This window comes from Anser brachyrhynchus (assembly GCF_964034855.1).
Source record: "Anser brachyrhynchus genome assembly, chromosome: 1".
Lineage (NCBI taxonomy): Eukaryota > Metazoa > Chordata > Aves > Anseriformes > Anatidae > Anser > Anser brachyrhynchus.
In genome coordinates, this window is record NC_137694.1 from 150,769,959 (window position 1) to 150,793,584 (window position 23,626).

The 23,626-nt window shown below is 41.2% G+C and overlaps 2 protein-coding genes and 1 long non-coding RNA gene across 10 annotated transcripts; 1 reads left to right on the forward strand and 2 right to left on the reverse strand.

Moving 5' to 3' along the window:
* Nucleotides 1-267: 267 nt before the first annotated feature.
* Nucleotides 268-8,303, reverse strand: ABHD13 (abhydrolase domain containing 13). Of its 6 annotated transcripts, none has more exons than XM_080577532.1 (4): nt 8,113-8,213; nt 6,446-6,481; nt 4,773-4,898; nt 268-1,465 (listed from the first exon to the last, which is right to left on the reverse strand). In XM_080577532.1, the coding sequence occupies exon 4, from the start codon at nt 1,428-1,430 to the stop codon at nt 417-419; it is 1,014 nt and encodes a 337-aa protein (XP_080433658.1). In that variant the 5' UTR covers nt 1,431-1,465; nt 4,773-4,898; nt 6,446-6,481; nt 8,113-8,213; the 3' UTR covers nt 268-416. The 6 variants fall into 6 exon arrangements, with proteins under 6 accessions (XP_080433658.1, XP_080433656.1, XP_080433660.1 ...); XM_080577530.1 differs by having other exon boundaries at nt 4,617-4,898; XM_080577534.1 differs by lacking the exon at nt 4,773-4,898 and having other exon boundaries at nt 8,174-8,303.
* A 20-nt stretch (nt 8,304-8,323) lies between these two features.
* Nucleotides 8,324-12,425, forward strand: LIG4 (DNA ligase 4; the record flags this gene model as incomplete). 3 transcript variants are annotated; one of them, XM_080577526.1, is made up of 2 exons in its annotated part: nt 8,324-8,502; nt 8,825-12,425. In XM_080577526.1, the coding sequence occupies 2 exons, from the start codon at nt 8,324-8,326 to the stop codon at nt 11,577-11,579; spliced, it is 2,934 nt and encodes a 977-aa protein (XP_080433652.1). In that variant the 3' UTR covers nt 11,580-12,425. The 3 variants fall into 3 exon arrangements, with proteins under 3 accessions (XP_080433652.1, XP_080433653.1, XP_080433654.1); XM_080577527.1 differs by having other exon boundaries at nt 8,379-8,506; XM_080577528.1 differs by lacking the exon at nt 8,324-8,502 and adding an exon at nt 8,670-8,732.
* Nucleotides 12,426-16,057: 3,632 nt separating this feature from the next.
* Nucleotides 16,058-20,602, reverse strand: LOC308187985. The gene is made up of 3 exons (XR_013945051.1): nt 20,496-20,602; nt 17,065-17,566; nt 16,058-16,377 (listed from the first exon to the last, which is right to left on the reverse strand). It is a non-coding gene; the product is annotated as an uncharacterized lncRNA (long non-coding RNA).
* Between the last annotated feature and the right edge of the window lie 3,024 nt (nt 20,603-23,626).

The following is a 23,626-nucleotide window of genomic DNA, read 5'->3' on the forward strand; positions in this document are numbered from 1 at the left end:
TGGCACACTTTAAATAAACTCTAAGAGAAACAACAAATCATTGTGCTAACCATGATTGTCCAAAAAGCTCACACATACAGCATTGAAGCCTCCCACTGTTCTAAACTAATATGTTCTGTACTACTCTTGTAGCAAGTTTCTTTTTTCTTTTAATAGCATCTGTTGTACATATCAAACAAATGGATTATATGGACATATCAAAAAAGTATGAGAAAGACAAAATGGTTCATTTACAATGCTGCAAATGTAAAAGTTATCTGGAACATCTTAATAAAGCATCAGACCTTTCCAACTTTAATTTCACTCTTTAGGCAAGTACAGACATGACACACATGTAAAAATTGACATTCTTTCACCACTTTTCACAAACCAAGGTACAGTGCAGGTACTCCCCCAACCCCAAAGAAGAATATCAGTTATATTATTGTTACATTAGATGACGTTTTCGCCATTTCTTCAGGGGAGTGACTCTTTATTACTTCTTTGATGAACTGTTCAAGTGCAGTGAAATATCCCTGGCACTGCCAAGTGTCATTATGAGTTCCATCAGGAAAAATTGCCAATCTCTTAGTCCGAGCTGGGGATAATTCATAAAGTTGCTTCATCATGACTGGTGGAATTAACTGGTCAGACAACCCAGAGATGAAGAGTGAAGGCATTCTGCACTGAGAGATTTTTCTGTAGGACAGAAATTTATTTTTGTAGCACCATAAGGGAAGGTATCTCATTGGAAAGAAAGAAAATAAAGTGCTGGCCATGTGTGGGATGCTAAGAAAGGTGTTCTCAACCATGATGGCAGAAATCCTATGGGAATTTTCAGAAGCTAAATGAATAGCTACTGCTCCCCCCAGGGAACGGCCAAAGAGAAAAATTTTTGTTTTATCAAGATCGGACCGAGTCATCACATAGTCTAACACAGCCTCAGAATCTAAGTACAAACCTTCTTCACTTGCTTCTCCTTCACTTTTTCCGTACCCTCTATAATCAACAAGGATTAAGTTTACTTTCAGGTTCACCAGCATTAATAAAGCATTTGGCAACCTGTGGCCAATGTTGCCTGCATTGCCATGAAAGTAAATGATGGTTGGAGAATATGCTGCATTGTCCCCTGTGTATCTCAGCAGAATAAGATTGAGAAGAACTCCATCTTTGGTTTTGATGAAGATATTTTCGTGTGGTATACCAGTAGGCATGGGAACATAAAGACGTGATGAAGAGGGCTGTTCAGGAAAGTAAAGCAGCACATCCTGGAATTTATATAATATACCTGCTATTGACACAAATATCAGTATGAGTAGTATAATGCCTCCATACAAGTGAAAAGTTACTATCAAGGGTAAAAGAGAAATACGGCAGAGACCCCAAGACCAGGAAGCCAAAGCTAGTAGCCATCTTTCAACAAAGGTCCAAAGCATCCATGACTTTTCCATTGTAGTAGTCAGTGATCTTTTACTCCAAGTAAATCCTGTAAAAAAAAAAAAAAAGACGTAAGTATTAAGTATGGGGGAAAAATGAAGTGATATTTTATTACATAAAAGTCAACATTACACAAAAGCATAAGCATCAAACTTGGAGTGCAACTCCTTTGGATTTTTGGAAAACATTCAGTTCTGTAAAACAGGTAGGAAAGCAAACAAAGACAAGGCTTTAAAACTTTCCAAAATCACATTTGCATTGTTTCAAAAGGGCAATATCCAACAGTGGCTCCAAAAATTGGTAGGGTGTAACCATGAAGTGTTTTCCCTCAGTCATCCCTACTGACCAAGACAGCAAACATACAGATGAGTTTGTCCAAGCTTCTTGTAAGTAAATCTAGAATTCAGAGAGCACAAACAAAAGTAGCTCTTCTTTCTAAGCTGCTACTGATTAAGGCCAAGAGGAACATTCAATAAGCCTATGCACTTCACTCTGCAACCAGTCAAGGCTAACAATGCACACAGGGTCGGCTATCAATTAGTAGCTGTATTTCAGAATCTCAATTAACTGTGATTATAGAGCAACATGTAAACCAACCAGAAGAGACACCACTACAGCAAGATCCCACACTGTACTTAAATTTATAACAGATGTTTTGCTACATTCTGATTAGTTCTGACTTATAAGTTTTATGCTAACAGATCAGTAAGCTGAATGACATAACTGTCATCACACAGCTGACTGAAAACAGTCAGCTACCTGCATTATTCTCTGATCAGTGAAAAGGACAACTGCTACGTAGTCTGGAACTGAAGAGACTTATGACAAACATGTACACCATTAAATAAGGAGAGTGGTGCTCAATGATAACAGATTAAATCTTCTCTGTGGATCAAGATATAAATGGCCACCTCTGTAGTCACAGCCTTTGCACTCTCCAAATATGTCAAGTAAGCAAAAATACCAAGAAAAACTGCAATCTCTGCTTTACACAAACAATTACAAATATATAATAAGTAAATCTGTTACACCTTAAGACTCATATATTCACCAAATGCAATGTGAAATTAAGTTTTTACACAGTCTATCTATTCCAAATATAGAACCACTGAAATATGAAGTAGTTTAGGGACTAATTATCCCAAGGTTTTTTTTTTTTATATGAGGAATTCATGTTCAATATCCAAATCCAAGTGTGCACAAATACTGTCTGTATAGAAATTTAATTCTTGTGATCCATTTAGGACAGACACGAAGTAGGTATTTCAATTTCCAACATATTTCCCTAATGAAGTAGTCTAGACTAACATTTCCTGCACTGAAGACTAAGAATGCTAACATTGATAACCACACAGTAAAAACACTTCTCTTACCCCCTCCATGCAATTTTGATTACTTTGTTACAAAATGAAGTCTCAAAAACTCATTCTCAACAAGCAGTTCACAAAAGAGAAAAAGACCCACCATTAAAAATGACTAGTAAAAAAAAATCTTACATAAGATGATTACAAGCCTTGCAGATGGCTATCCCACATACACTATGGATTGTATTTGGAGACATACTCTGATGGCTTTGTAAGCTATGTTAGCTTCCCTTGCACATAGCTTCCTGTTTTCTAGGACAATACTACTGAGTATTATACAACTCTGAGATACTGCTGCTATGTGACTACTTCTGATATGTGTACATAAACGCTTTTCTACCAGAGTAGAAAAGCCAATGCATCCTACAACTAGAACTCAACCCAGCTCCATATTACCAAGGTGCTATTACATTTCATTCAACAAAATGACTACTACAGTACTGCAAATATGTAACAAAAGTAAAACTCAGGACTTCATAGATCAAACTCAATTCCTTTCTACCAAAACCCCAACCCAACAAATACTCGGTATTTCAGTCAGCTTTTAGAAGAAACATAGCTTGTGTTCAACATGTTAATTAGCCAGAAATGTAAACTACACCACCACATGTTTCGTAGTCACCTAACGTATTTCAGAAAGGTTGACTACCCTGCACTAATGAACAACTGCTTGACTATTAAGGTTTTCTTCCCAGCTATGTGGAACTTCACTAGTTTCATCTGCTACCAGGCCTGAATCACGTCTATTTCACACCTTGCTGGGAGGCTTGTTAGTGAGAGAACAAAGATACAAGTTTCTTCCAGGTTCTTGCCTGCATCCTTCCAATACCAATCAAGGGTCACAAGCATGGAAAATTATGGTTTCTCAAACATGCACACAGACCTGGAAAAGACTAAGGGAACACAACTTCATTCTCAAGAAAGCTACAAACCATGCTTTCTGGGGAGTCCAAAGTAGCAAGCCTTCTAAACACACCTTCTCTGACCTGAATAGTAGAAGTTAATACAGAATCAGACTTCCATTTAAAGCACATGTATATCCTTTCTGTACACAGAGTGATGATATTTGTGTTTTAGTTCAATATGATTATCTTTCGAACACTTTATAGTATAACATCTTACAATGCAGGAATTCTGTATTGAATTATGAAGAGCGCATGCTATAATTCTCTTTTATCTCTACATTTTGTGACTAATTGGATGCCAGAAAGTGAGGGAAAGAGAATATATTTTGACTTCAGTATCTGAGCTGGTCAAACCAAGAAACAGTGGACCTGACACCTGGAAAAGCACATTTCTCTTTCTAGCCATGACTAGTTCTGTTCCTAGACTACATGAAGAAGTCCATAAGCCCTCCTTAAGATGTCCCAGCTATAGCAAGAAGCAGGTACCCTTTACGTCTTCTAAAATAAGACCTTTTAAAATCATTTTCTCTGTCACCTGCAAATACGACTAATTAATACTGTTGAACAGCCAACTATTTAAAAGGATTATCTCAGTTTTATTGCCTTCTACTATTAGAAGTTTAGAAGTATCACAGCTCTACAGACAGATGGCATGAAACATCATCCCTGTATTACAGATGGAGATACTGAAACCAAGGGAAGTCAGCAAGCTGGCCAATAGCAGGCCTTCTGTTTCAGCTGGAGAAACTAGGTTTCTCCATGAGTTTCCTTTTCTGATTTGCCAGATAAAACATTAACCCCTCAAAAAGCACTCTTTCTTTTCCCTTTTACAGCACACACAGTATCAGTATTTTATTACTGCTGATTATTTAAACCAAGCTACAGGCTGTGGCGGTGCACTCTCCCCTGTCCCCCTAACCTGACCTTTTACCCGTAAGCCGGCTCGGGGGATAACCATCGGTGGCAGCCGTAATGAATGCGTCTGGGCTCACGGTGGACTTGCAGGAGATAGATCCAAGAGCTAATGGAGCGTGCACCAACCACATATGGCTGGTTTACAAACATGGCTAGTAGTCAGTTATCTTACCCCATAAACAGGGGAGAGTCCAGAGCCCGCTGAGCTTCCTGTACTGCAGCAGGCTGCATGCCAGGATCTTCCCCCTAAGCAGGGACACCGCTCAAGGTTACTCCTCGAGATCAAGAGATCCCTTACCTGCAACAGATACTCAGTAAGTGACTAAGAGCTAGCTTGTTAAAATATTGCAAGTAACTTGTTAAGCATGCTGAAACTTTGCAGGCTTAGCTAAGTGATTAAAAGGATTGATTGTGTATATAATCCTTTAGGCAGAAACCATTAAGTCTGGGATTGGGATAAAATCTGGTTGTATCTAGACTCTTTGGAGTTTGGACAGCAAAAGGGCCTCCTTCCTGAACTTTGTGACTCACTGTGAGGGCTCCCTGAAGCTTTTAGTCTGACCCTATCCTCTACGCAGGAAATAATGAAGTGACCTTGTTTAACTTCACTAAATCACTATTTTCATCAACAAACATATTGCTGCTTCTCTCTTATGAGTGAAGTGCATAATCCCATTCATGGCAGAGGATATGAAAAAAGCATACGGAAAGTTTTTTTTTTTTTTTAATTTGGCATGTAAGTCAGTAAGTCAGTGTTTTTATCTGGTAGATGTTTTCACGGATAACTTTTATATTAACGGAAGTTTAAACATAAGCTGCTACTTGCTCTTAGCTACTGGAAAATATTTCCCAATACTTAACAGCAAGAAAGATTGAGTAACAAACTCATTACTTCTAGTTCAATGTTTATTAACCTCCAAATACGTAACCTACCTTCGGTTTACCCGGACGACATAAACCCGGGTCTTCTGCTCTCCCCTCACAGATAGTGCTTTCTTAGCCACAAGCATGATCAGAAGTATTTTGTCTAGCATCTAACTACTTCCCATTTCCTCCGATCCCTCTGGTAAAGCTATATTAGGGAGGCTAGCCTTTGTGAATGGCAGTAGTTCCTCCAAGTTTATTGATGATGCTTGTAAATTTATGAGACAAGACAGAATTGAAATACAAAGCTCTATGGCAGAAACTTTAACACAGAAGAACAGCAGCTTGGTGGAAGTCAACGTTCAGAACTAACTGAAAGTACGACTCAGCCAGAGTGCTGCTGTGCCTCAAACAACCCACCTTGTTCAAAGACCATTAATAACCAGTTCTGTTTACAAAGCTATAGAACTGTGCTGCATCTCAAAGCAGAAGTGAAATTTGACAGCCTTGAGTCTCAATCTCATCCCACAGGGATAAACACATATATTGGTGCATGCACACATCCTTGTACCTATCTCCACTGCTGAACCCACAGTCCAGGATCAGGATATCACCACAGACAGACCTCTGTGTTCTGTCAGGTGAGCTACACATCCCATACTTAACGCAACTTCTCAGAATATAAATCACTCGGGACAACAAAAATTCTGAGGAAAAAAAAGTATTCATTACCTAGATGTTTTATTATCGTTCTGCTGTGCCCTAATGCTAATTCTAAATGCTTAACGTCATTATCAACTGAAGACCGTAAGAACTTACGTTCAAACTTAAGTGCATGGGAACAATTATCCACTCATTTTGAACAGCAGTTGAAATTACTCTTGTATTTGCCACAGATCTGGTTGTATTTTTTGCCTTTGTCTACATTCTTAACATTAAAACTGTTAATTTCACACACTAATCACATTATAAAACATTTACCTTTGGATGTGATGATTTCCCGTGCTTCATTGCTGCCTGAAAGACAATTCCATTTGGGAACTTTGAGTAAAATTGCTTTTTCAATTAAACACACAATCACTGTTTGTCTTCAATTATTTTACAGAAGCTTAAGAAGTGCTAGCAGCCAGTACCCTTACAAGTTATGCACCTGCTTTACTGATGAAGCCATGCACACCATATTCAAGCTCTTCCTGTCAAGCTCAGCTCTCGCTTGAAAGAGCTGATAAACTTGAAAATGCCAGCTGGTAATGAAGTTTGAGAACCATGCTGAAGTATCCTGGACTATACATATAACACATAATATAAAACATATATAGCACTTAATAATCAAGCTATGTTAGATTTACGTTGCCTCCTTAGAGCTAACTTTTAGTCTGTGCATTTGCATGCTTAAAGTTACATCTAAGAAAAGCATTCAGATGCTTATGGCTGCTCCCTCTTTCAATAGCTTTGAAAAAGTTTTAGCAGTCACTGCAGCCCTTAGGATTTCATTATGGCTTTGAAACAAATGAATGTGCTAGCTTTAAGAATACAGGAAAAAAAAAACCTGGAGAGATTTGTGCACTCCACCTTCTCTAGACACAGACAAGCTTTATACAAATTTTACATTTACTCATACATCAGAAGACTTCCTTAAGTAGCAAGAGTCCTCAGCTATCAAAAGTGACATTCGCAGGAGAAATTTGTCTTAAAGAAAACCTACAAGAAATTTAATAAAGACAGGAAAACTACACTTTCCCAGTACTAAAACCCTAGAATCATTTGGGAAAAGACCTCTAAGGTCATCTGCTCCAACCTTTAACCTAGCACTGCCAAGCCCACCCACTGAGCACTACATCTACACATTTTTTGAAGACCTTCAGGGATGGCGATTCAAGCACTTCCCGTGGAAGCCTATTCCAATACTTCACAACCCTTTCAGTGAGGACGTTCTTCCTGATATCCAACCTAAACCTCCCCTGGTGCAACTTAAGGCCAACTCCTCTCACCTTAACGCTTGGTGCCTGAGACAAGAGACCGATCCCCACATCACTATAGCCTCTTTTTAGATAACTGTTGATCTCCCAGAAAAACTCTCATACAAAAGTTAAAGCAAAGTAGCTACTCCTAATTGAGTATCTACGCCTACTGAAAAAGTAGAGCATGCACAACCCAGCCTCAGAACCTCACGGGCTGCTTGTTGGAACTAGAAGGCCACCTCTCCTACCAGGCGCACTCCCACAGAGTGGTGCACACCCAGAACTGAAAACGTAGTCCCCGTAACTCTCATCATGCTTCTCCCCCTCACACTACTGAGGATCCCCAACGACTCCCCCACGCACATCTTCAGTTACCGGCGGCACCGCGTTAACGAGACAAACCCAGCGAGACCGAGGGCAGTTACCGTAGCAGCTCCCGAGCCGTTCAGCAGGCACGGCCCCCAACACCTCCTGCTGCAGTCCCAAAGCCCCCAAAGAAGCCATCCCCGTTCTTACCCCAAGCAAACGCCCCGCTTCGTCTGGGCGGTGCTCACCCGCCACGAACCCGGCACCCCGCACCGGGAGCCGGCAGCTCCCGGCCCACAACCTCCCCCCCTCTCTCCCGGGGGTTCCCCAGGCACCTCCCGCCCCCTTTCGCAGCCCCCGCGGGCCGCCCACGGGACGCACCCGCCTCATCCTCCCGCGGCCGCCGCCGCAGCCCCGGGCGAGCGCGGCCCCCAGCTCCGACCTCCGCCGCTGCCCAGGCAGGAAGCCGCCCGCCGCCGCTTCCGCTTCCGGCGCAGGCTCTGCCGTCCCCGCTTCCGCTTCCTCCTCCCCTCACGGGGCCCTGCCGCCCCGGGCCCCGCCGCCGTCCCCTCCGCGGCAGCGCTCACTGCGCATGCGCGGCCGCCGCGGTCACCTCTCCCCCTTCCCCTCCCCTCCGCGTCGGACCGAACCACTGCGTGGGGGGGGGGAACGCCCCGCAGACACCGCGGCCGCGCTCCTCCCCTTCCGGAGCAAAGGGGCGAGGGGCGGCCGCCGGGGCTGCGGGCTTCAACGGCGCTTCACCGGCTCCGCGTAGGTCCGCTCCGGGGGCGGCGGGCCCTTTCCTTCTCCCCTCCCTATCCTCCCGCCCCCTCCCCCCCCCCCCCCCCCCGGGCCGCCTTCCCGCGCTCCGCTGCAGGGGGGGCCGTTGCGTTGCCCTGGCAACGGCACTCGGGGGGAGGGGGGAGGGAGGAGGGACAGGGGGAGGGAGGGCGTCAAGGCAAGGGGGCCGTTGCATTGTACTTAGGAACCGCAGAAACCCGGTGAATCCTCACTAAAAACACGCAGACGTTTTGTATATCTATACGTGTATATATATATAAATAAATATTTTGTACATTTTTTCCCGTTTTAGCGAGGAAGGGCCTCGGATGGCTTCCCCGCCCGCCCCGCAGCCGTCTCCTCGCAGGACGGTCGCCTCGCACGTGCCCTTTGCGGATCTGTGCGCCACCCTGGAGCGGATGCAGGCCTGCAAGTCCCGGCCGGAGAAAACCAAGTATTTCAAGGACTTCCTGGACTCGTGGAGGAACTTCCACCACGCTCTTCACCAGAAGGAGAAGGACGTCACCGATTCATTTTATCCGGCGATGCGACTCATTCTCCCGCAGTTGGAGAGGGAAAGGATGGCGTATGGGATTAAGGAAACCATGCTCGCGAAGCTGTACATTGAGCTGCTCAATTTGCCAAAAGATGGGAAAGACGCTGCGAAGCTTTTAAACTACAGGACACCTGCCGGTTCGCGTGGAGATGCTGGAGACTTTGCCATGATTGCATACTTTGTGTTAAAACCTAGGAGCCCCAAACGAGGCAGGCTGACAGTGGAACAGGTCAACGAACTGTTAGATGCCATAGCTAACAACAATGCTGCTAGAAACAAGGGGCTGTTAAAGAAAAGCCTTCTTCAGTTAATTACCCAGAGCACAGCGCTTGAGCAAAAGTGGCTCATCCGGATGATTATAAAGGATCTAAAACTGGGCATTAGTCAACAAACTATATTTTCCATTTTTCACCCCGATGCTGTTGAATTACACAATGTCACGACAGATTTGGAAAAAGTTTGTAGACAACTGCATGATCCCACTGTCTCACTTAGCGATGTTTCTATCATGTTATTTTCTGCCTTTAAGCCAATGCTTGCTGCTATTGCCGATGTCCAGCAAATTGAGAAACAAATGAGTAACCAGACATTCTACATAGAAACTAAACTGGATGGTGAACGTATACAGATGCACAAAGACGGCGATGTGTATAAATATTTTTCTAGAAATGGGTTTGACTATACGCAGCAATTTGGCGCTTCCCCCCTTGATGGCTCACTAACGCCATTTATTCATAAGGTATTTAAAGACAACATACAAAATTGCATTCTTGATGGTGAAATGATGGCTTACAATCCTGAGACACAAACCTTCATGCAAAAAGGAAACAAATTTGACATAAAACGAATGGTGGAGGACTCTGATCTGCAGACCTGCTTCTGTGTGTTTGATGTGCTGATGGTTAACGATCAGAAGTTGGGTCATGAAGCGCTGAGCAAAAGGTACGAGATCTTAAGCAATGTATTTACCCCAGTAACTGGCAGGATACATGTCGTACATAAAAAAACTGCCAGAACGAGAAAAGAAGTAATTGATGCTTTAAATGAAGCGATCGATAACAGAGAGGAAGGGATTATGGTCAAGGATCCCATGTCCACCTACAAGCCTGACAAACGTGGGGAAGGCTGGTTAAAAATCAAGCCGGAATACGTCAATGGGCTGATGGACGAGCTTGACCTTCTGATCGTTGGTGGTTACTGGGGAAAGGGCTTACGTGGTGGAATGATGTCTCATTTTCTGTGTGCGATTGCAGAGACTCCGGCTCCAAATGAAAAACCTACTGTTTTCCACTCTATTTGTCGCATTGGCTCTGGCTACACTATGAAGGAGTTGTATGATCTGGGTTTGAAACTGGCTAAACACTGGAAGCCCTACCATAGGAGGGACCCTCCCTGTAATATTTTGTGTGGCATTGAAAAACCTGAAGTGTACATTGAACCTTGTAACTCCGTCATCGTTCAGGTCAAGGCAGCTGAGATTGTTAACAGCGATATGTACAAAACTGACTGTACCTTGAGATTTCCCAGAATTGAGAAAATAAGAGAGGACAAAGAATGGTATGAATGCATGACTTTGGACATGCTCGCAGATCTCAGAAGTAGAGCAGAGGGGAAGCTGGCGTCCAAGCACCTTCATATTGACGAATACGATGAGCCGCAAGAGAAGAAAAGGAAAACTGTATCGAAGGTGAAGAAGGTAATCGGAATAGCCGAGCAGTTTAAAGCTCCTGATCTTTCCAATGTAAACAAGGTTTCAAATGTGTTTGAAGACGTAGAGTTTTGTGTTATGACAGGCACAGGAAAACACTCCAAATCTGAGCTGGAAAGCCGAATAGCCGAATGTGGTGGCAGTGTGGTACAGAACCCTGGACCAGACACTTACTGTGTCATTGCGGGAGCTGAGAACGTCAGAGTGAAAAACATCATTGCTTCCAACAAATATGATGTGGTGAAGGCAGAGTGGCTTCTGCAGTGTTTTCAGTCCAAAATGCTTGTACCTTGGCAGCCAGCCGTTATGATTCACATGTCCCCTGACACTAAAGAACATTTTGCTCGTGAGTATGATTGCTATGGAGACAGCTACACAGCAGATACAGATGTTGCACAACTCAAGGAAGTATTCTCAAGAATGAAGGATAATAAGATGATGCCCTTGGACGTGATTGCTGAGTTAGAAGAACGTTACTCATGGAACAGCTGTCAACTCAGTATATTCAGAGGAAACACTATTTATGTGGACTGTTATGCTATTGTTAACGAACCCAGAACCAAAATCCACAGAACGAGACTATCAATTAGAGCTTTGGAGCTCCGTTTTTATGGTGCAAAAGTAGTCTCTTGCCTTGAAGAAGGTGTCTCCCATGTCATTATAGGAGAAGATCATTCCCGGGTAGAAGAGATGAAAGCACTCAGGAGAACATTTGGGAAAAAATTTAAAATTGTATCTGAGCTGTGGGTAACAGAGTCAGTGAAGGAAGGAGTCCCAAAGAATGAAAATCAGTACTTGATTTAAAGTAGTTTTTAATCTTGGAGCAAAAGCATTCTTGTTGACTTGATTGGACTCGGGTATAATGTGTTTTCCTAATTTTTCTGTGTGTTTTCATGTCTTATTAAACCTGTGGTTAAACAATGATTGTATTTTTTGAAACTAGAGGAAGATTCGTTATACTGTTGTGGAAGCAAGAGGATGCTAAGCTGTGCTGGAGGGGGAATAAGAAGCCACAAGATAAATAATGTAAGCCTTTTACTTCACATACAGGTCTCAGAGGAGATCTAATTTCTTCTAAGAGAATTCCTAACTATTGATAGTGTTGTTCTCGGTGGTTCAGAATGGAGCCAATGATTCAGTATTTTATGGAAATTCTACTGTTTAATATGTTTATTTATTGATTTGAAATCACTTTCATGTTTTTGTAAAAGTGATATTGTGTATATTCTGTATGCTACATAATTCAGTAATTTATAAACCTTCTTTGTAGTGTTTTAATTTGTTTACACTGCTTTTAGTGTTAAGCTCCATGTAGCCTCAGTAGCACTTTGGTTTTATGACATTGCATTGATCTCGTGTTTCTTTTTATAAGTAAATGTACAGTGAAACCTAAACTTCATATTGAGGTGCTAATGAACTAATACTTACTAATATATCTAAACTACAGATCGTTAACTTAACTGTAATGATGTCCTTACCCATTACAGTTGCAGTTAAACGGTCAAGCATTAGAGTGAGGCTTTTACTCTTAATTTTGTTTACCTTTCAAAAATTAGTTCTGTAAGCTATTTCAGTAATGAGATGAATTTCCAAATATCTAGTTCAATATATATATATATTAAATTATTAAAGAAATATATTTTTCAAGTCTGCCTGGTGTGCTTTGTGTTTTTGTTGTTGTGGTGGTGGTGGTGATTTTTTTTTTTAGCGAGATCTAACTCTTGAAAAGCATGAAACAGTTTCTGATTTTACACCTAGATAACTTTGCATTAAATTTGCATAGGGAGAGAGGTTCAGGCCTCAGTGCTTGTTACGCAAGGTATCAAACAGAACTGGTTTGGGGCTGATCCCACAGAACCAGTTTCTGTCTGAGCTATTTGTTCAATGCTTTTTGTGATTGCATTCATTTAAAAATTGCTGTAAAAAGAATTGGGAAATGTTAGGCTATTTGGGAGGGAGTTTATTCTTATCTCTTATAGTTAGTGTAAGCATTTGGAGGTCCCTTATTCAAAATATTCTAAACAGGTAAAAAGTAATGAAGGAGGTGTGCAGAGAATTTCAGGCATGATGTCTAAGCAGTAATAGAAGACGAGATTTGTAGGTAGTTATATGAGCTGATGTAGACTAGTAAAGGGCTTCAGTAACAGAAAAGTCTATCTATTCTGATAGGTGTATACGTATATATACATTTTTTTAAAAGCATATAAAGCTAGCCATATTATTAGGTAATCAACACACATCAAAAACAGCATTCAACAAAAAGGAAAAGCTGGAATGAAAATGCTGAAACATTTGCCTGATGTTTGAACTTTCAGAGGACCTCCTCTGATTACAGAGCATTGTACTCTTGTACTTTTTATTGCAGCAAATACTCCCGTTTTCTTAATAACATTTATATGTCTAAAAATGGGGATTTTGTAGGTGAAGGTTTCTTGGCTTATTTATATTTTGTGTAAAGCTGTTTTTTATTTTTATTTTTTTAAATAGCCACTTGTTTTGAAAGCAAACCTTTAATTTACACTGTAATATGAAATTTATTTTAAGATGATGTTTGTGTAGGAGTTTGAGAAAGAATAGTGAGTTAGGAGAAAAAAGGACTGTAGACCTTGCAGTTTCAGGGAAAAGTTTGGTATAGTTCCTATTCTCTGCAACTTTTTAAAAATGCTGTCAGTGAAGGAGAAAGGAGAGGAGAGCAACTTTCAGGACCTGCTGGAGCAGAACATCTGGTATGTACCTGTCCTGTCTGCAGCAGCATGTTGGTGAATGATGGTCTGATTTCAGTGAGCAGTTGCAAAGGCACTTTTGCACAGGCCACAACTTCACAAGCCCTGGGAGAAGGTTCCACTGTTCTCTTAGTTTATAAAGCAGTTCAATAGACTCATATCTAACATTTTTTTTTTTTTTACTACTTTCCAATACATACACCAATACATGGTGTAGTGCATTTTTGTAGCAAAAGCTTGCGGGCAGCTTGCATGCAGTATCAAATCTTGCCAGGGGCTCTGGGAGGATTTTTTTTCCCCTTCATATGATTTATCTGCCTCAGCAGTGGAAACAGAGCATGTATTGACCATACAGTGCTGGTGAAATCTCAGCTGTGCTCGTACTTTGGAATATGTTCCTTAGTTTCACATCCATGACATAAAAATGATTGCCAATGTTGTAGACAGGGATTATGTCAGGTATAAAGCTGTTATTGCTGTTTTGTATACTTTTACCATGCAAATGTAAGTAAACATGGCTGTTGCAAGGCAATATAGAATTGCTCCCCCCTCACACATGAGCTCTTGTACCGTTACAGGAAAAAGTAAGAAGCCGAAATCTTAAGTAAGTGACATTCAGAAGGCATTAGAATATGGCACTGGCAACACCTATTTATTCCTTGGATAACTTACTGAATTACTCTAATTCCATGAATACGTGGAATGTATCTGGCTTGTTAAGCAAACCACTAGTGTTTGAATAACCTAAAACCGAAAAATATGAAGAAAATTTTTTCTCTTTTTTGGGGGGAGGGGCAGGCTGTTTTCTGTGGATAGTTTGTGCACCAACGGCAGAGTGAGAAAGCCTTGACTGATTGTTAGATGTTTACACATCAGCACAGCTTTTCTCAGTCCTCTTACTTCATTTCACATTTCATCTTTTTGTGCCTGTACACTGAAAATAACTAATTGACATTCCTGCCATTTTAAGGGGCTTAAGAAATATAATTCTTGCATCTGCAGATAAATTTTAGAATATAGTCTTGCAAAATACCATACTATTAACTGTTTAGTAATCTGTTGAAGACCTGAAAGTTTCAAATAACACTGAAATTAACTGTGTGCATACAATAGATTACAAGCTGCAGACTGCTGAAGATGTATTATCTTAGTAATTTCACATTTGAAATGCTGGAAGCAGTAACACTGGAGAAGCTCAACTGCATGGATGAAAAAAATAAACAACTTCCCTCTCTTTGTGCTACAGCTGGGCTGTAGTATTGCAGCAGCTTTGGGTCAGTTTATGCAACTCTAAGTGTAGTAAATATCAGAACCAAATTCCTCCATTTCCCTTCTGCCCTTAGGAAGGTAAATTGCTGGAGAAAGAAAAGGTAGGAAGCCATGGTGAATCAACACAAGATAATATTTTCATATATGCTTTGCTTTATACTTAGTGCATGAAGTGGTCACTAGCTAGTTAAATGAATACTTTAAGTAGGCAGGCAGCTATAAAGAGTGTTTTGCATAAAATATGATAAAAAATCATTATTATTCAAAAAGTTAATGAAAACCATCCCCTCTTAGTTGAGTTAATCAAATTTTATTTTCTTTGCGTCTGAAGAACAGGGATGATTCATGTATTTAACCTGTGTAGCTAAATTATATTGTCAATTTATTTTGGTACTTGGCATACACCAACAATGATAAATTCCAAGGGAAATTATTTCAAACACACAGGAGAAGGATTTCTGATGTACCAGAACTTCATAGGAGGGGAAGGAGCTGTCAGAGCCCTCAGTGTACCCACCTCCTGCTGGGGCTATGGCTGCCTGTGCGAAAGGCCAGCTCTTACGTGGTGTAGCTGTGTTACCTTGCTCGGAGAGTTGTGAAGAGAGGTGCAACAAGCCTTGTTAGGGACCTGTCTCAATTTATGTGGAAGCTGTGTTTAAATTCAAGTCCTTGGTTGCAGTCTTTGCTGTCACGGTCTTGCAGCTGTGCTTGAACATATACCTCACTGATAGCAATCCTGACCTACTGAGTGGACTTGCTATCTTGATGTTGCACCTGCCTCATCACTGTAGATTTACCTATCACAGGCTGACTGTGGTTACTGCCACTGGGCAGCTTCGCTCATCTCTGGTGGGACTCGCACAGTGGGACTGTGCCGTTTGCTGCTGAGGACACTGCCTCATGCCCCTTGCTGTCGCCTCGGCTCCCAGCTCTCTGCCCCTCATGGAGCAGCCCACTTGTACCTCTTGATGTTACAGGGAATCACACAAAGGGAGCCAGGATTCCTTGCTTCTCTTCTTTAGGGCATACCTCACCCCCCACAGAACCCCTTTCCCCGATATTCATATGATATTTAGTTTGGATGTGGATTGCTTTCTGGGATGAAATTTCAAAATTGTGGAAATCTTATAAAATTTTGCCATAATACATCCTTTTGGAGAAACACTAAGAACAAAACAAACAAACAAATCCCACCTGTGTGGTGCCTGTTGGTCAATTTTCACTTGCACTTCACTGAAATAGTACATCTGCGTGTTTTGATTCTGCATGAATATCTTTGAAAAGCACAGGTCCATTTATTCAGGTGAAAAGCAATCAGTCAAAATCTCTTAGTTCTGCCAGCTACGGCAAATGACAGATCAGGTATAAAATTCCTTTGATGGCACCCCGATTTAATGATGGTGACAGATTTTAAAAAACTCTTTAATTTGCTAGTGAGATTGACGCGCATTTTTTTATAACATTCAGTTTCAGTCTTTTTGAAAACAAACAAACAAACAAACAAAAACAAGCCAAGACATTTAATCTTTCCAATTCCAAGGTAATTTCCAAGGTAATTTTAGTTTGAATTCTTCAGAAGAGGGACTTGAAGTTGTTAGTTATAAAATTTCCTGTGAAGGAGAAAAAAATGTTCATTTGAAGGTGACTTGGGAAATGCCTGGTAACATAGTTAAATTGAGCATAAAACTTGTGCAGCTGGTAACAGCTGTTGTACCACAGTACAGTGGATGGACCTATAAAATTTTATTGTACTGCTTTTTGCTACGAGTGGATAGGAATGAGGGAACAGTCTGTAAGTTTGAATTATAATACCAACCTAACAGTAAAGGTGGATCTTGTATGTATAGGTAAAATGTTTTTTCATGTTATTTCCTAGAAGTGTGAAAATTAAGAGGTATTTATCCTGAAATTATTTTCTTTTAGATATGATATCGCTATTATTTTTTTGTAAAGTTCAAACTAGCCTTTTGGGGTAGATTCAGATACAAGCCTTAAGAAGGCTCTCGACATTGTCTTCTGTAACATTCTCATAGACTGCTGATGAAGTACAGGGTAGAGAAATAAGCAGGAAAGTGGGCTGAAAACTGTCTGAACTGCCAGCCTCAGAGTTTTGATCAGCAGGATGAGGTCCAGCCACATATTAAACAAGAGCAAAATCGTAGAATTTATGTAGTTCTGTACTGTAAAATCAATAAACAAGTCCCTGGGAAACAAAACAAACAAACAAACAACCCACCACCAACAAAACAAAACCCAAAATATAAAAGTTTGTTTCTAAAAGTCAGACATTGAGTTACAGTGAACACGAACACAAAGGTTTTATAAGTATTTTTAAAAATCTCATGAAAAGTGGAGAAGAACTCACTAGCTGATTAAGTATACATGTTTAAATAATAGCCAACTGTGTGAGAACAGAAGAGCTTTATTTCATTTTGAGGTGATTCACAGCTGTATCAGTTTTGAAAGTGAAAACAGGTTTAGTAACTGAACTGCTTTCATCTGGTTGCCTAGCCTTGATCCAGAGGTAAAAGTTGCTTTCTTGTGCTGGTAGACTTCAAAATCATGACCACAGCCCTAGACGCCAGGGCCAGACCCTGCAGGCCGGTGGGATCAAGGGAAGAGGTAGGTTTCCTCCAAGTTCTTGCACATGGCAACTTTTCCCACAGCCCATGTGCTAAACTTTGCCTCTGCAGGCATTACTCCAGCAGCACTGAGGTGCAGTGTGTTCTTTTGAGCCTGTGTTTTCAGCCTCCGGTTCTCACACCTGCAGTTAATGATCTTCTGGTGTAGGGTTAACCACTGAGAATCCAAAACATATAACAGTGTGGTCAAAGGCAGGTGGATAGATATTGTGTGTCTGCATAGATACGTGTAGTGAAGAAAAAGACAGTAACAAAAATGTCTCATTTTACATTTTGTGGTTTCTTTTTTCTTGCCTTCTCTCCCACAGCTTCTCCCCAGCCTTAGCCTCTTCTAACTGGCGTATTATAGATTTTAAATACCAGGCTTGTGTGCTGCCAGAGCAGAATCAGTTTATTCATCCAGTCTAAAGCTAACTTGAGTACCCTTGTGTTACACTTCAGGTCTTCATACGAACATGCTCATATATGATTATACCAGATGTAGTTAAACATGTCTCAGAATTATTACTTTTTTAGTTAAAATCCCTGAGTGCTATTGGGGTAATAAGAAAGATTTAAACAGTGGCTGCTGCCAACAAATTAAAGCTTATGTAAGGCAAAAATTAATATGAATATGACAGATCTCACAGTAAAACCCCTGAACGGGGTTGCCTGAACAGAATACAAATAAGCAGGATGGCTAATTTTTTTTGGTTCCATTTAACCGTAACAGAAGCATAGCGGGTACTTGGTAAAACTGTGTGACACTGGTGTAAGAGCAAACAGGGCAGAAAAGCGAGATCATATGCATTAACAGATTTCATAAATTAAAGTTGTAAGAGAAAGAAAAATATAATTTACCACCCCCCCCCTCTTTTTTCCCCTGTGGCTTAAATGCTAAGTCTAGAAGCACTTTCTTCTATATTGATATACGTAAATTCTTATGGTTGATGAAGTGTTTTATAACCAACTGTTGTACAGAGATCTCATACAGATTCCTGGCAAATTCTTAGTATGACATCTGAGGTGTAGTACAGGTAACATTAGAAAGCCTGAAGATTTATTTATTTATTTTTTAAATTAATTTATTTAGTAATCGGAGGATATAAAGCAACATCTTTCCACTGGAAAGAATCATAGACTCATAGAATATCTGAACTGGAAGGGACCCACAAGGATCATCAAGTCCAACTCCTGGGTCCCCAAAGGACCACCCCCCCCAAAAAAAAAAAAAAAAGTATCTGAGTATCTCACGTATCTGAGAGCATTGTCCAAACACTCCTTGAACTCTGTCAGGCTCGGTGCTGTGACCACTGCCCCAGGGAGCCTGTCCCAGTGCCCGACCACCCTCTGGGTGCAGAACCTTTCCCTAACACCCAGCCTGACCCTCCCCTGTCCCAGCTCCATGCCGTTCCCTCGGGTCCTGTCGCTGTCCCCAGAGAGCAGAGCTCAGCGCTTGCCCCTCCGCTCCCCTCGTGAAGAAAAGAGCCCTGGCTCTTAATAAAATAATGTGATGGGATAAATATTCTGTTGCATATGTTCTGGATTATCTGTCTTGATGACCTGTAGTTTTGGTAGACATGGCCAATTCAACCTTTCCAAAATCATATTTCGTCTTACAGTGCATTACCTTTTCGTGTAAAATGCATTTAGAATTACACAGTATTTGTCTTTACATGCATGAATGCATGTGTTTTGTAGTGGGTCTGTCTTTGTTTATGAATTCTGGTCTGGCCTACACAATTCTGTGTTTATGTTGGAGGCTGCCCAGGGCCGGACCGTGGCTTGGTCATGGCCCTGCTCTGGATTTCTGCTGCTGCTCGCTGGTCTGTCCATTACATGAATGAGCTCCAGGTACGGCAGGGCAGAGACAGGGATTTCTAAACCTATTTTATTTCCTGAAATAAAGTATCCAGAACCTGCTAGAGTATGTGTAAATGTGCATACTATCTACGTGCTTTCCTCTCTCTATATATATACACCCAATATATAGATACATAGATTTATGTGGTGCTTCTGACCGCTCCCTTCTGCCTTCACCTCTTTTTCTTCCTTCTCCACTGCCAACACTGAGGAATACATTTAGAGATCCCAGTAGTGAGTGGGAAGGCAAGATGACAGGAATCTATGCTAAGGTGTCTTAATATTGGTGCGCACAGACTATCCCACACTCACTTTGCTCATACCCCAAGGTAACTATACTTGGTGTTACTGTCTGGATGTGCCTTCCATTTAGACCTCTTTTCCAGCCAGAAAAAAGGACCATGGCAATTTTGGTTGGCTAATAGAAAGAAAAAGCTGCCAGGACTCGGTTTAAGCTGCATGATCACTTCATGTATCTTGATGCCTGTGCTAAACAGAACTAGTAGTTTCCAATTATGGCTCTTTAATTTGTAATGTCAGTCACCAGCTAAGTGTGGTCTGCCCTCAGAGAACCACAAAGTGACTGGAAAAAAAAGGAAACTGTTTTTTTCATATCTGAATGCCAGGTGGAAGGTTACTAAGCAGCAAACCACATGATAAGGGATGCCACATTTCTCATGACAGTTAATCTTTTCATCTCTTGCAATAGGCTGGCTATGTTTACAGCTGCACCTGTGGCTCAGACCAAGTCCTTCTAGCCTGTGCTTGGCCAGTGTTTTGGAAAATGTTATTTGGTCCAGGCCAAAACTACCAGAGATTAGACTATGCTACCATTTACTGTTATGAACAACAGCATGATAGTGGTAGGCCTGTGTCCTGGCTCTGCTCAGTGCAGGTTCGCTGGCCAGAATCAAAAAGTAAGCCTGGGCTGAAGGAGCAAAGCAGAAAGGAGACGTGGGACAATGAAAAATCCATGCTAAATCTCAGATTGCGCTCAGGAGCAGAGAGGAAGCATGGGAAGCACTATGAGCTGTGTTTGATGGTCCCAAAGTGTGGGCAGAGTTCTGCTGTGGGAATTTAAGCTCACGGGAAGTCTTGTAAATATTTACTCTTGGTGAATATTGTCATCAGAGGCAACACTGACACAGAATGAGCACCCAGAGGCTGAGAAAAAAGACCATAACTACCACTTATACTGACTGAAGAGAGATGAAGACCACTATGTTGAGGCAACAAAAACCAACCTGGTGTGAATGTCCAGCAGAAGGACAAGGACAATGGCAGGGCTTGGCTCATCTGTTCCATAACCTTCATCCACAGCGGTCTGCCCTTTGACTAAATTCCAAAATTCCTGTAAATAATTTTAATATTCTTTTATCATCTCACAAACGTTTTAGCGATCAGAAAGCATGCAACTCACAATTTATCTTCTACAATTATATTAAAAGCTAACAAGAATAAAAGTAGAGATTAAAATCATTCAGCAGTGTTTGTACAATAATAGTTCCCTGAAGATCATCACAAGCAATATAAAATAGGCAGGAACCAAATAGTCAGGCAGGTGGCCAGCATAGATAACTTGGCTCATTAGTATTGAGCAGAAATAGTCTTGGCCTTGTTAGTCAGCCTAACCATTACATTTTTTTCCTCTGTCTTTTATCTCCTACTTACTCCTTTTATGTGGGGTTAAACCCTGCAGAATCCTGTGCTTGGTCTGGATTTAAATACTGATGAAAGAGGGACACAGGCTATTTTAACTAACATATATTTGGCAGGGCAGCTTGGAAGTTAGTTAAATGCAGAAAAGGGCTTCATTCACAGGCATTTAGCAGTATGGGCAGTAATGGTGTGAAATAATTTCTGTGTACAAGGATTGCAGGGTAGATTGTCAGTGTTACATCCATGAACGTACCATGAGTGGTATTCTTGTATTTCATCCAAGGATGAAATATAATTCTTGTATTCCATCCAAGGCTGAAATAATTTCCCTCAGCATAGCTTCCTAATTTAAATGTTGACCCTTCAGCATTATCTGTATCTAACTCCAAACAGTGATCAGGCTGCTTAACAGAAATGCTTAAAGTTGCTAAGCAGCCTCTGGGGGAGCTGCAGAGAGAAAACAGGTACACCTGTTTCCCATTATTTGTATGGAAAACTTAAGCACTTCCACAGTGCCTTGCCGTTGCTGGTTTGGGTGTCTAGCTTGTTTACTAGAGCTGTAAACTTAAGGCTCTGTGAGCACTTCCTAAGGTAGAGTGGGCCCTCTTCCAAAGGCTGCTTCCTAGTAAAATGGTCATCTGCTATGACATATGCTCAGATCCCAGGAAGCCAGAAGTAGAAACCCACTTTTGATCTGTCCCAAAGAACCTTTGGCTCTTGGCATCTCCCGCTTCATGACTTCTACAACCCAGTATGGATCCAAGCTTTGGGAGATCGGTTCAGAGAGCTTTCATCCAGTACGTTGTTCCCTCCTATATACTTACCCACCATGTTTACAGTCTAGTATCTGAGTGGCTTCTTACTGCCTGAGTAGGTACTCTGACAAATGTACTGTTGTACTAAAAGGAGCCTCTTTCTAGAATCACCACAATCTGAGTGGGAGTCTGTTAAGAGCTAAGAAAAATGTCATTATGCAGAGAAATCTTAACACCCCCCCCCCCCCCTTTCAAATTTAGATATCTAAGACAGGACTGAGACAGCATAGATTCTTCCTGAAGTTAAGTGCATTTAAACTATCCTTTGAAAAGCACTGGTCAAGGTCCAGATTTTGCTTTTAAAATGACTTTATAAACTGGATTTGGAGCTGAAGTACTTGCCGTGGCAAGTTTCAGTACCTGCTCTCAAATCTATTTATTCATTTTACATCACACAGTCTTTATATAAGAGGAGAAATCATGATGGGAATGGAGATGGTAATCCAGATAAATGCCCTAGCTCCTGGCCCACAGGTTCTAGTGAGGGGTCTGTTGATGATGCAGGGAAGACTATTTCCAGAGAAGTTCTCAGGTAGAGAAGAGAGAGTTCAGACGTCACAGCTCTTCTCCTGGTTGAAGACGTGTATAAATTTCCTGAGCATCAGCTCAGAGTTTCAGTCTGAGAAAACAGTTTACCTGTCAACTACTGTACTGCTTCTGACTGAACACAAAATGTTAGAAGGTACTGTGGTCCAGTTTGAGAGGGGAACACATACAGCCAGATTTCAAAGTCTGGACCATACAATGGGTAGCAGAGATCATTTTACACATATACTTTTCTATAGGCAACCATGAAACACACCTCAAAACTTTCTCCCCCTTCAAGCTCTACAACCAATTGCTTTTGGCCTGGACAACTTTATCCATTTACAAAGAGACTACGTCAGCATCACATACACACTTTTAAAGTGCATAGCGATTATTTGTTAATTGGCACATATGAAGGATAACTAGATTTTCTTAAAGAACTATGCGAAATGCTAGTGCTCTCAGTCTTTTCCCTTTCCTATGTGACACCCAGAGATTTTGCTAACCAGAGGGGAGCCAGGAACGAGGTTGAGCCAAGAGGATTCCCGGCTTCGTCAGGCCACAGAGGCTGTCTGCTGCTCCCTGGATCTTAGCTCTTCCTGCACTGTTAAATTCCACCTCTCTATTCATCCTTTATATATTTTTTTTTATTTTTTCCTTTTCCATCTTGGTGTTTTTCCTCTTGAATCCTCCAGCTGCTAACAGTCCCAGTTTCAACAATCCTACCTCCATCTACATTTTCACCTTTCTTATCTCACAAGGCTCCATTCTGCAGACTTTTTTACAGCTCTTTCTCACAACTTGGCAATTTGCTCAGAAGTCTGAGCCAAGTTTCCCTACTGGAGCTATGTCGTAGATTCTTGAAATGCATACAGCAGAACTCCTACAAGGAAGGAGGAAAAGCTGAAAGGGGGAGATTAAAAATGGGCTACACTCATAAAACATACATATTTTTAATTGAACTTGAAAGGCATCCTCATTTTTGGAATAGATTCAGAGAAAAGCTACATGCATCAAGTGCTGTGTATAGTGATATCAGCTTCCCAGGGTCTTGCATCTTTTCTTTCTTCTCTCACTTGGAAATTTTTATGTTAATCATAATGTGGGAAAATTAGAGCCAAACTGAAGAGAAATGCAACTTTTTGAGAGTTGGACCTCTTCATGCAGAAATCAGTATATCTGCTTGTTCCCTCTGCCTCCCCTCACATTTATATGTTTTCCTAAAAGAATGAGCATTGAGCAATCAAAGTGTAAATACCTGTGTTCGTGTTTATTCATATCTAATAACTTGTGAACCAAAGAGCCAATTCTAACCAAATTTCCCAAAGGAATAGTGATATTCCTCTCTCTGCCCACTCTTCTTCCCTGGCTCT

Bases quoted from the DNA above. Each gene is read 5' to 3' on its own strand.
- ABHD13 (XM_080577530.1), bottom strand. From the start codon at position 4,731: ATGTGGTTGGTGCACGCTCCATTAGCTCTTGGATCTATCTCCTGCAAG. The intron at 1,466-4,616 runs GTAAAAGGTCAG...TTTTTTTTACAG, and splicing joins TCCCCCGAGCCGGCTTACGG to GATTTACTTGGAGTAAAAGA.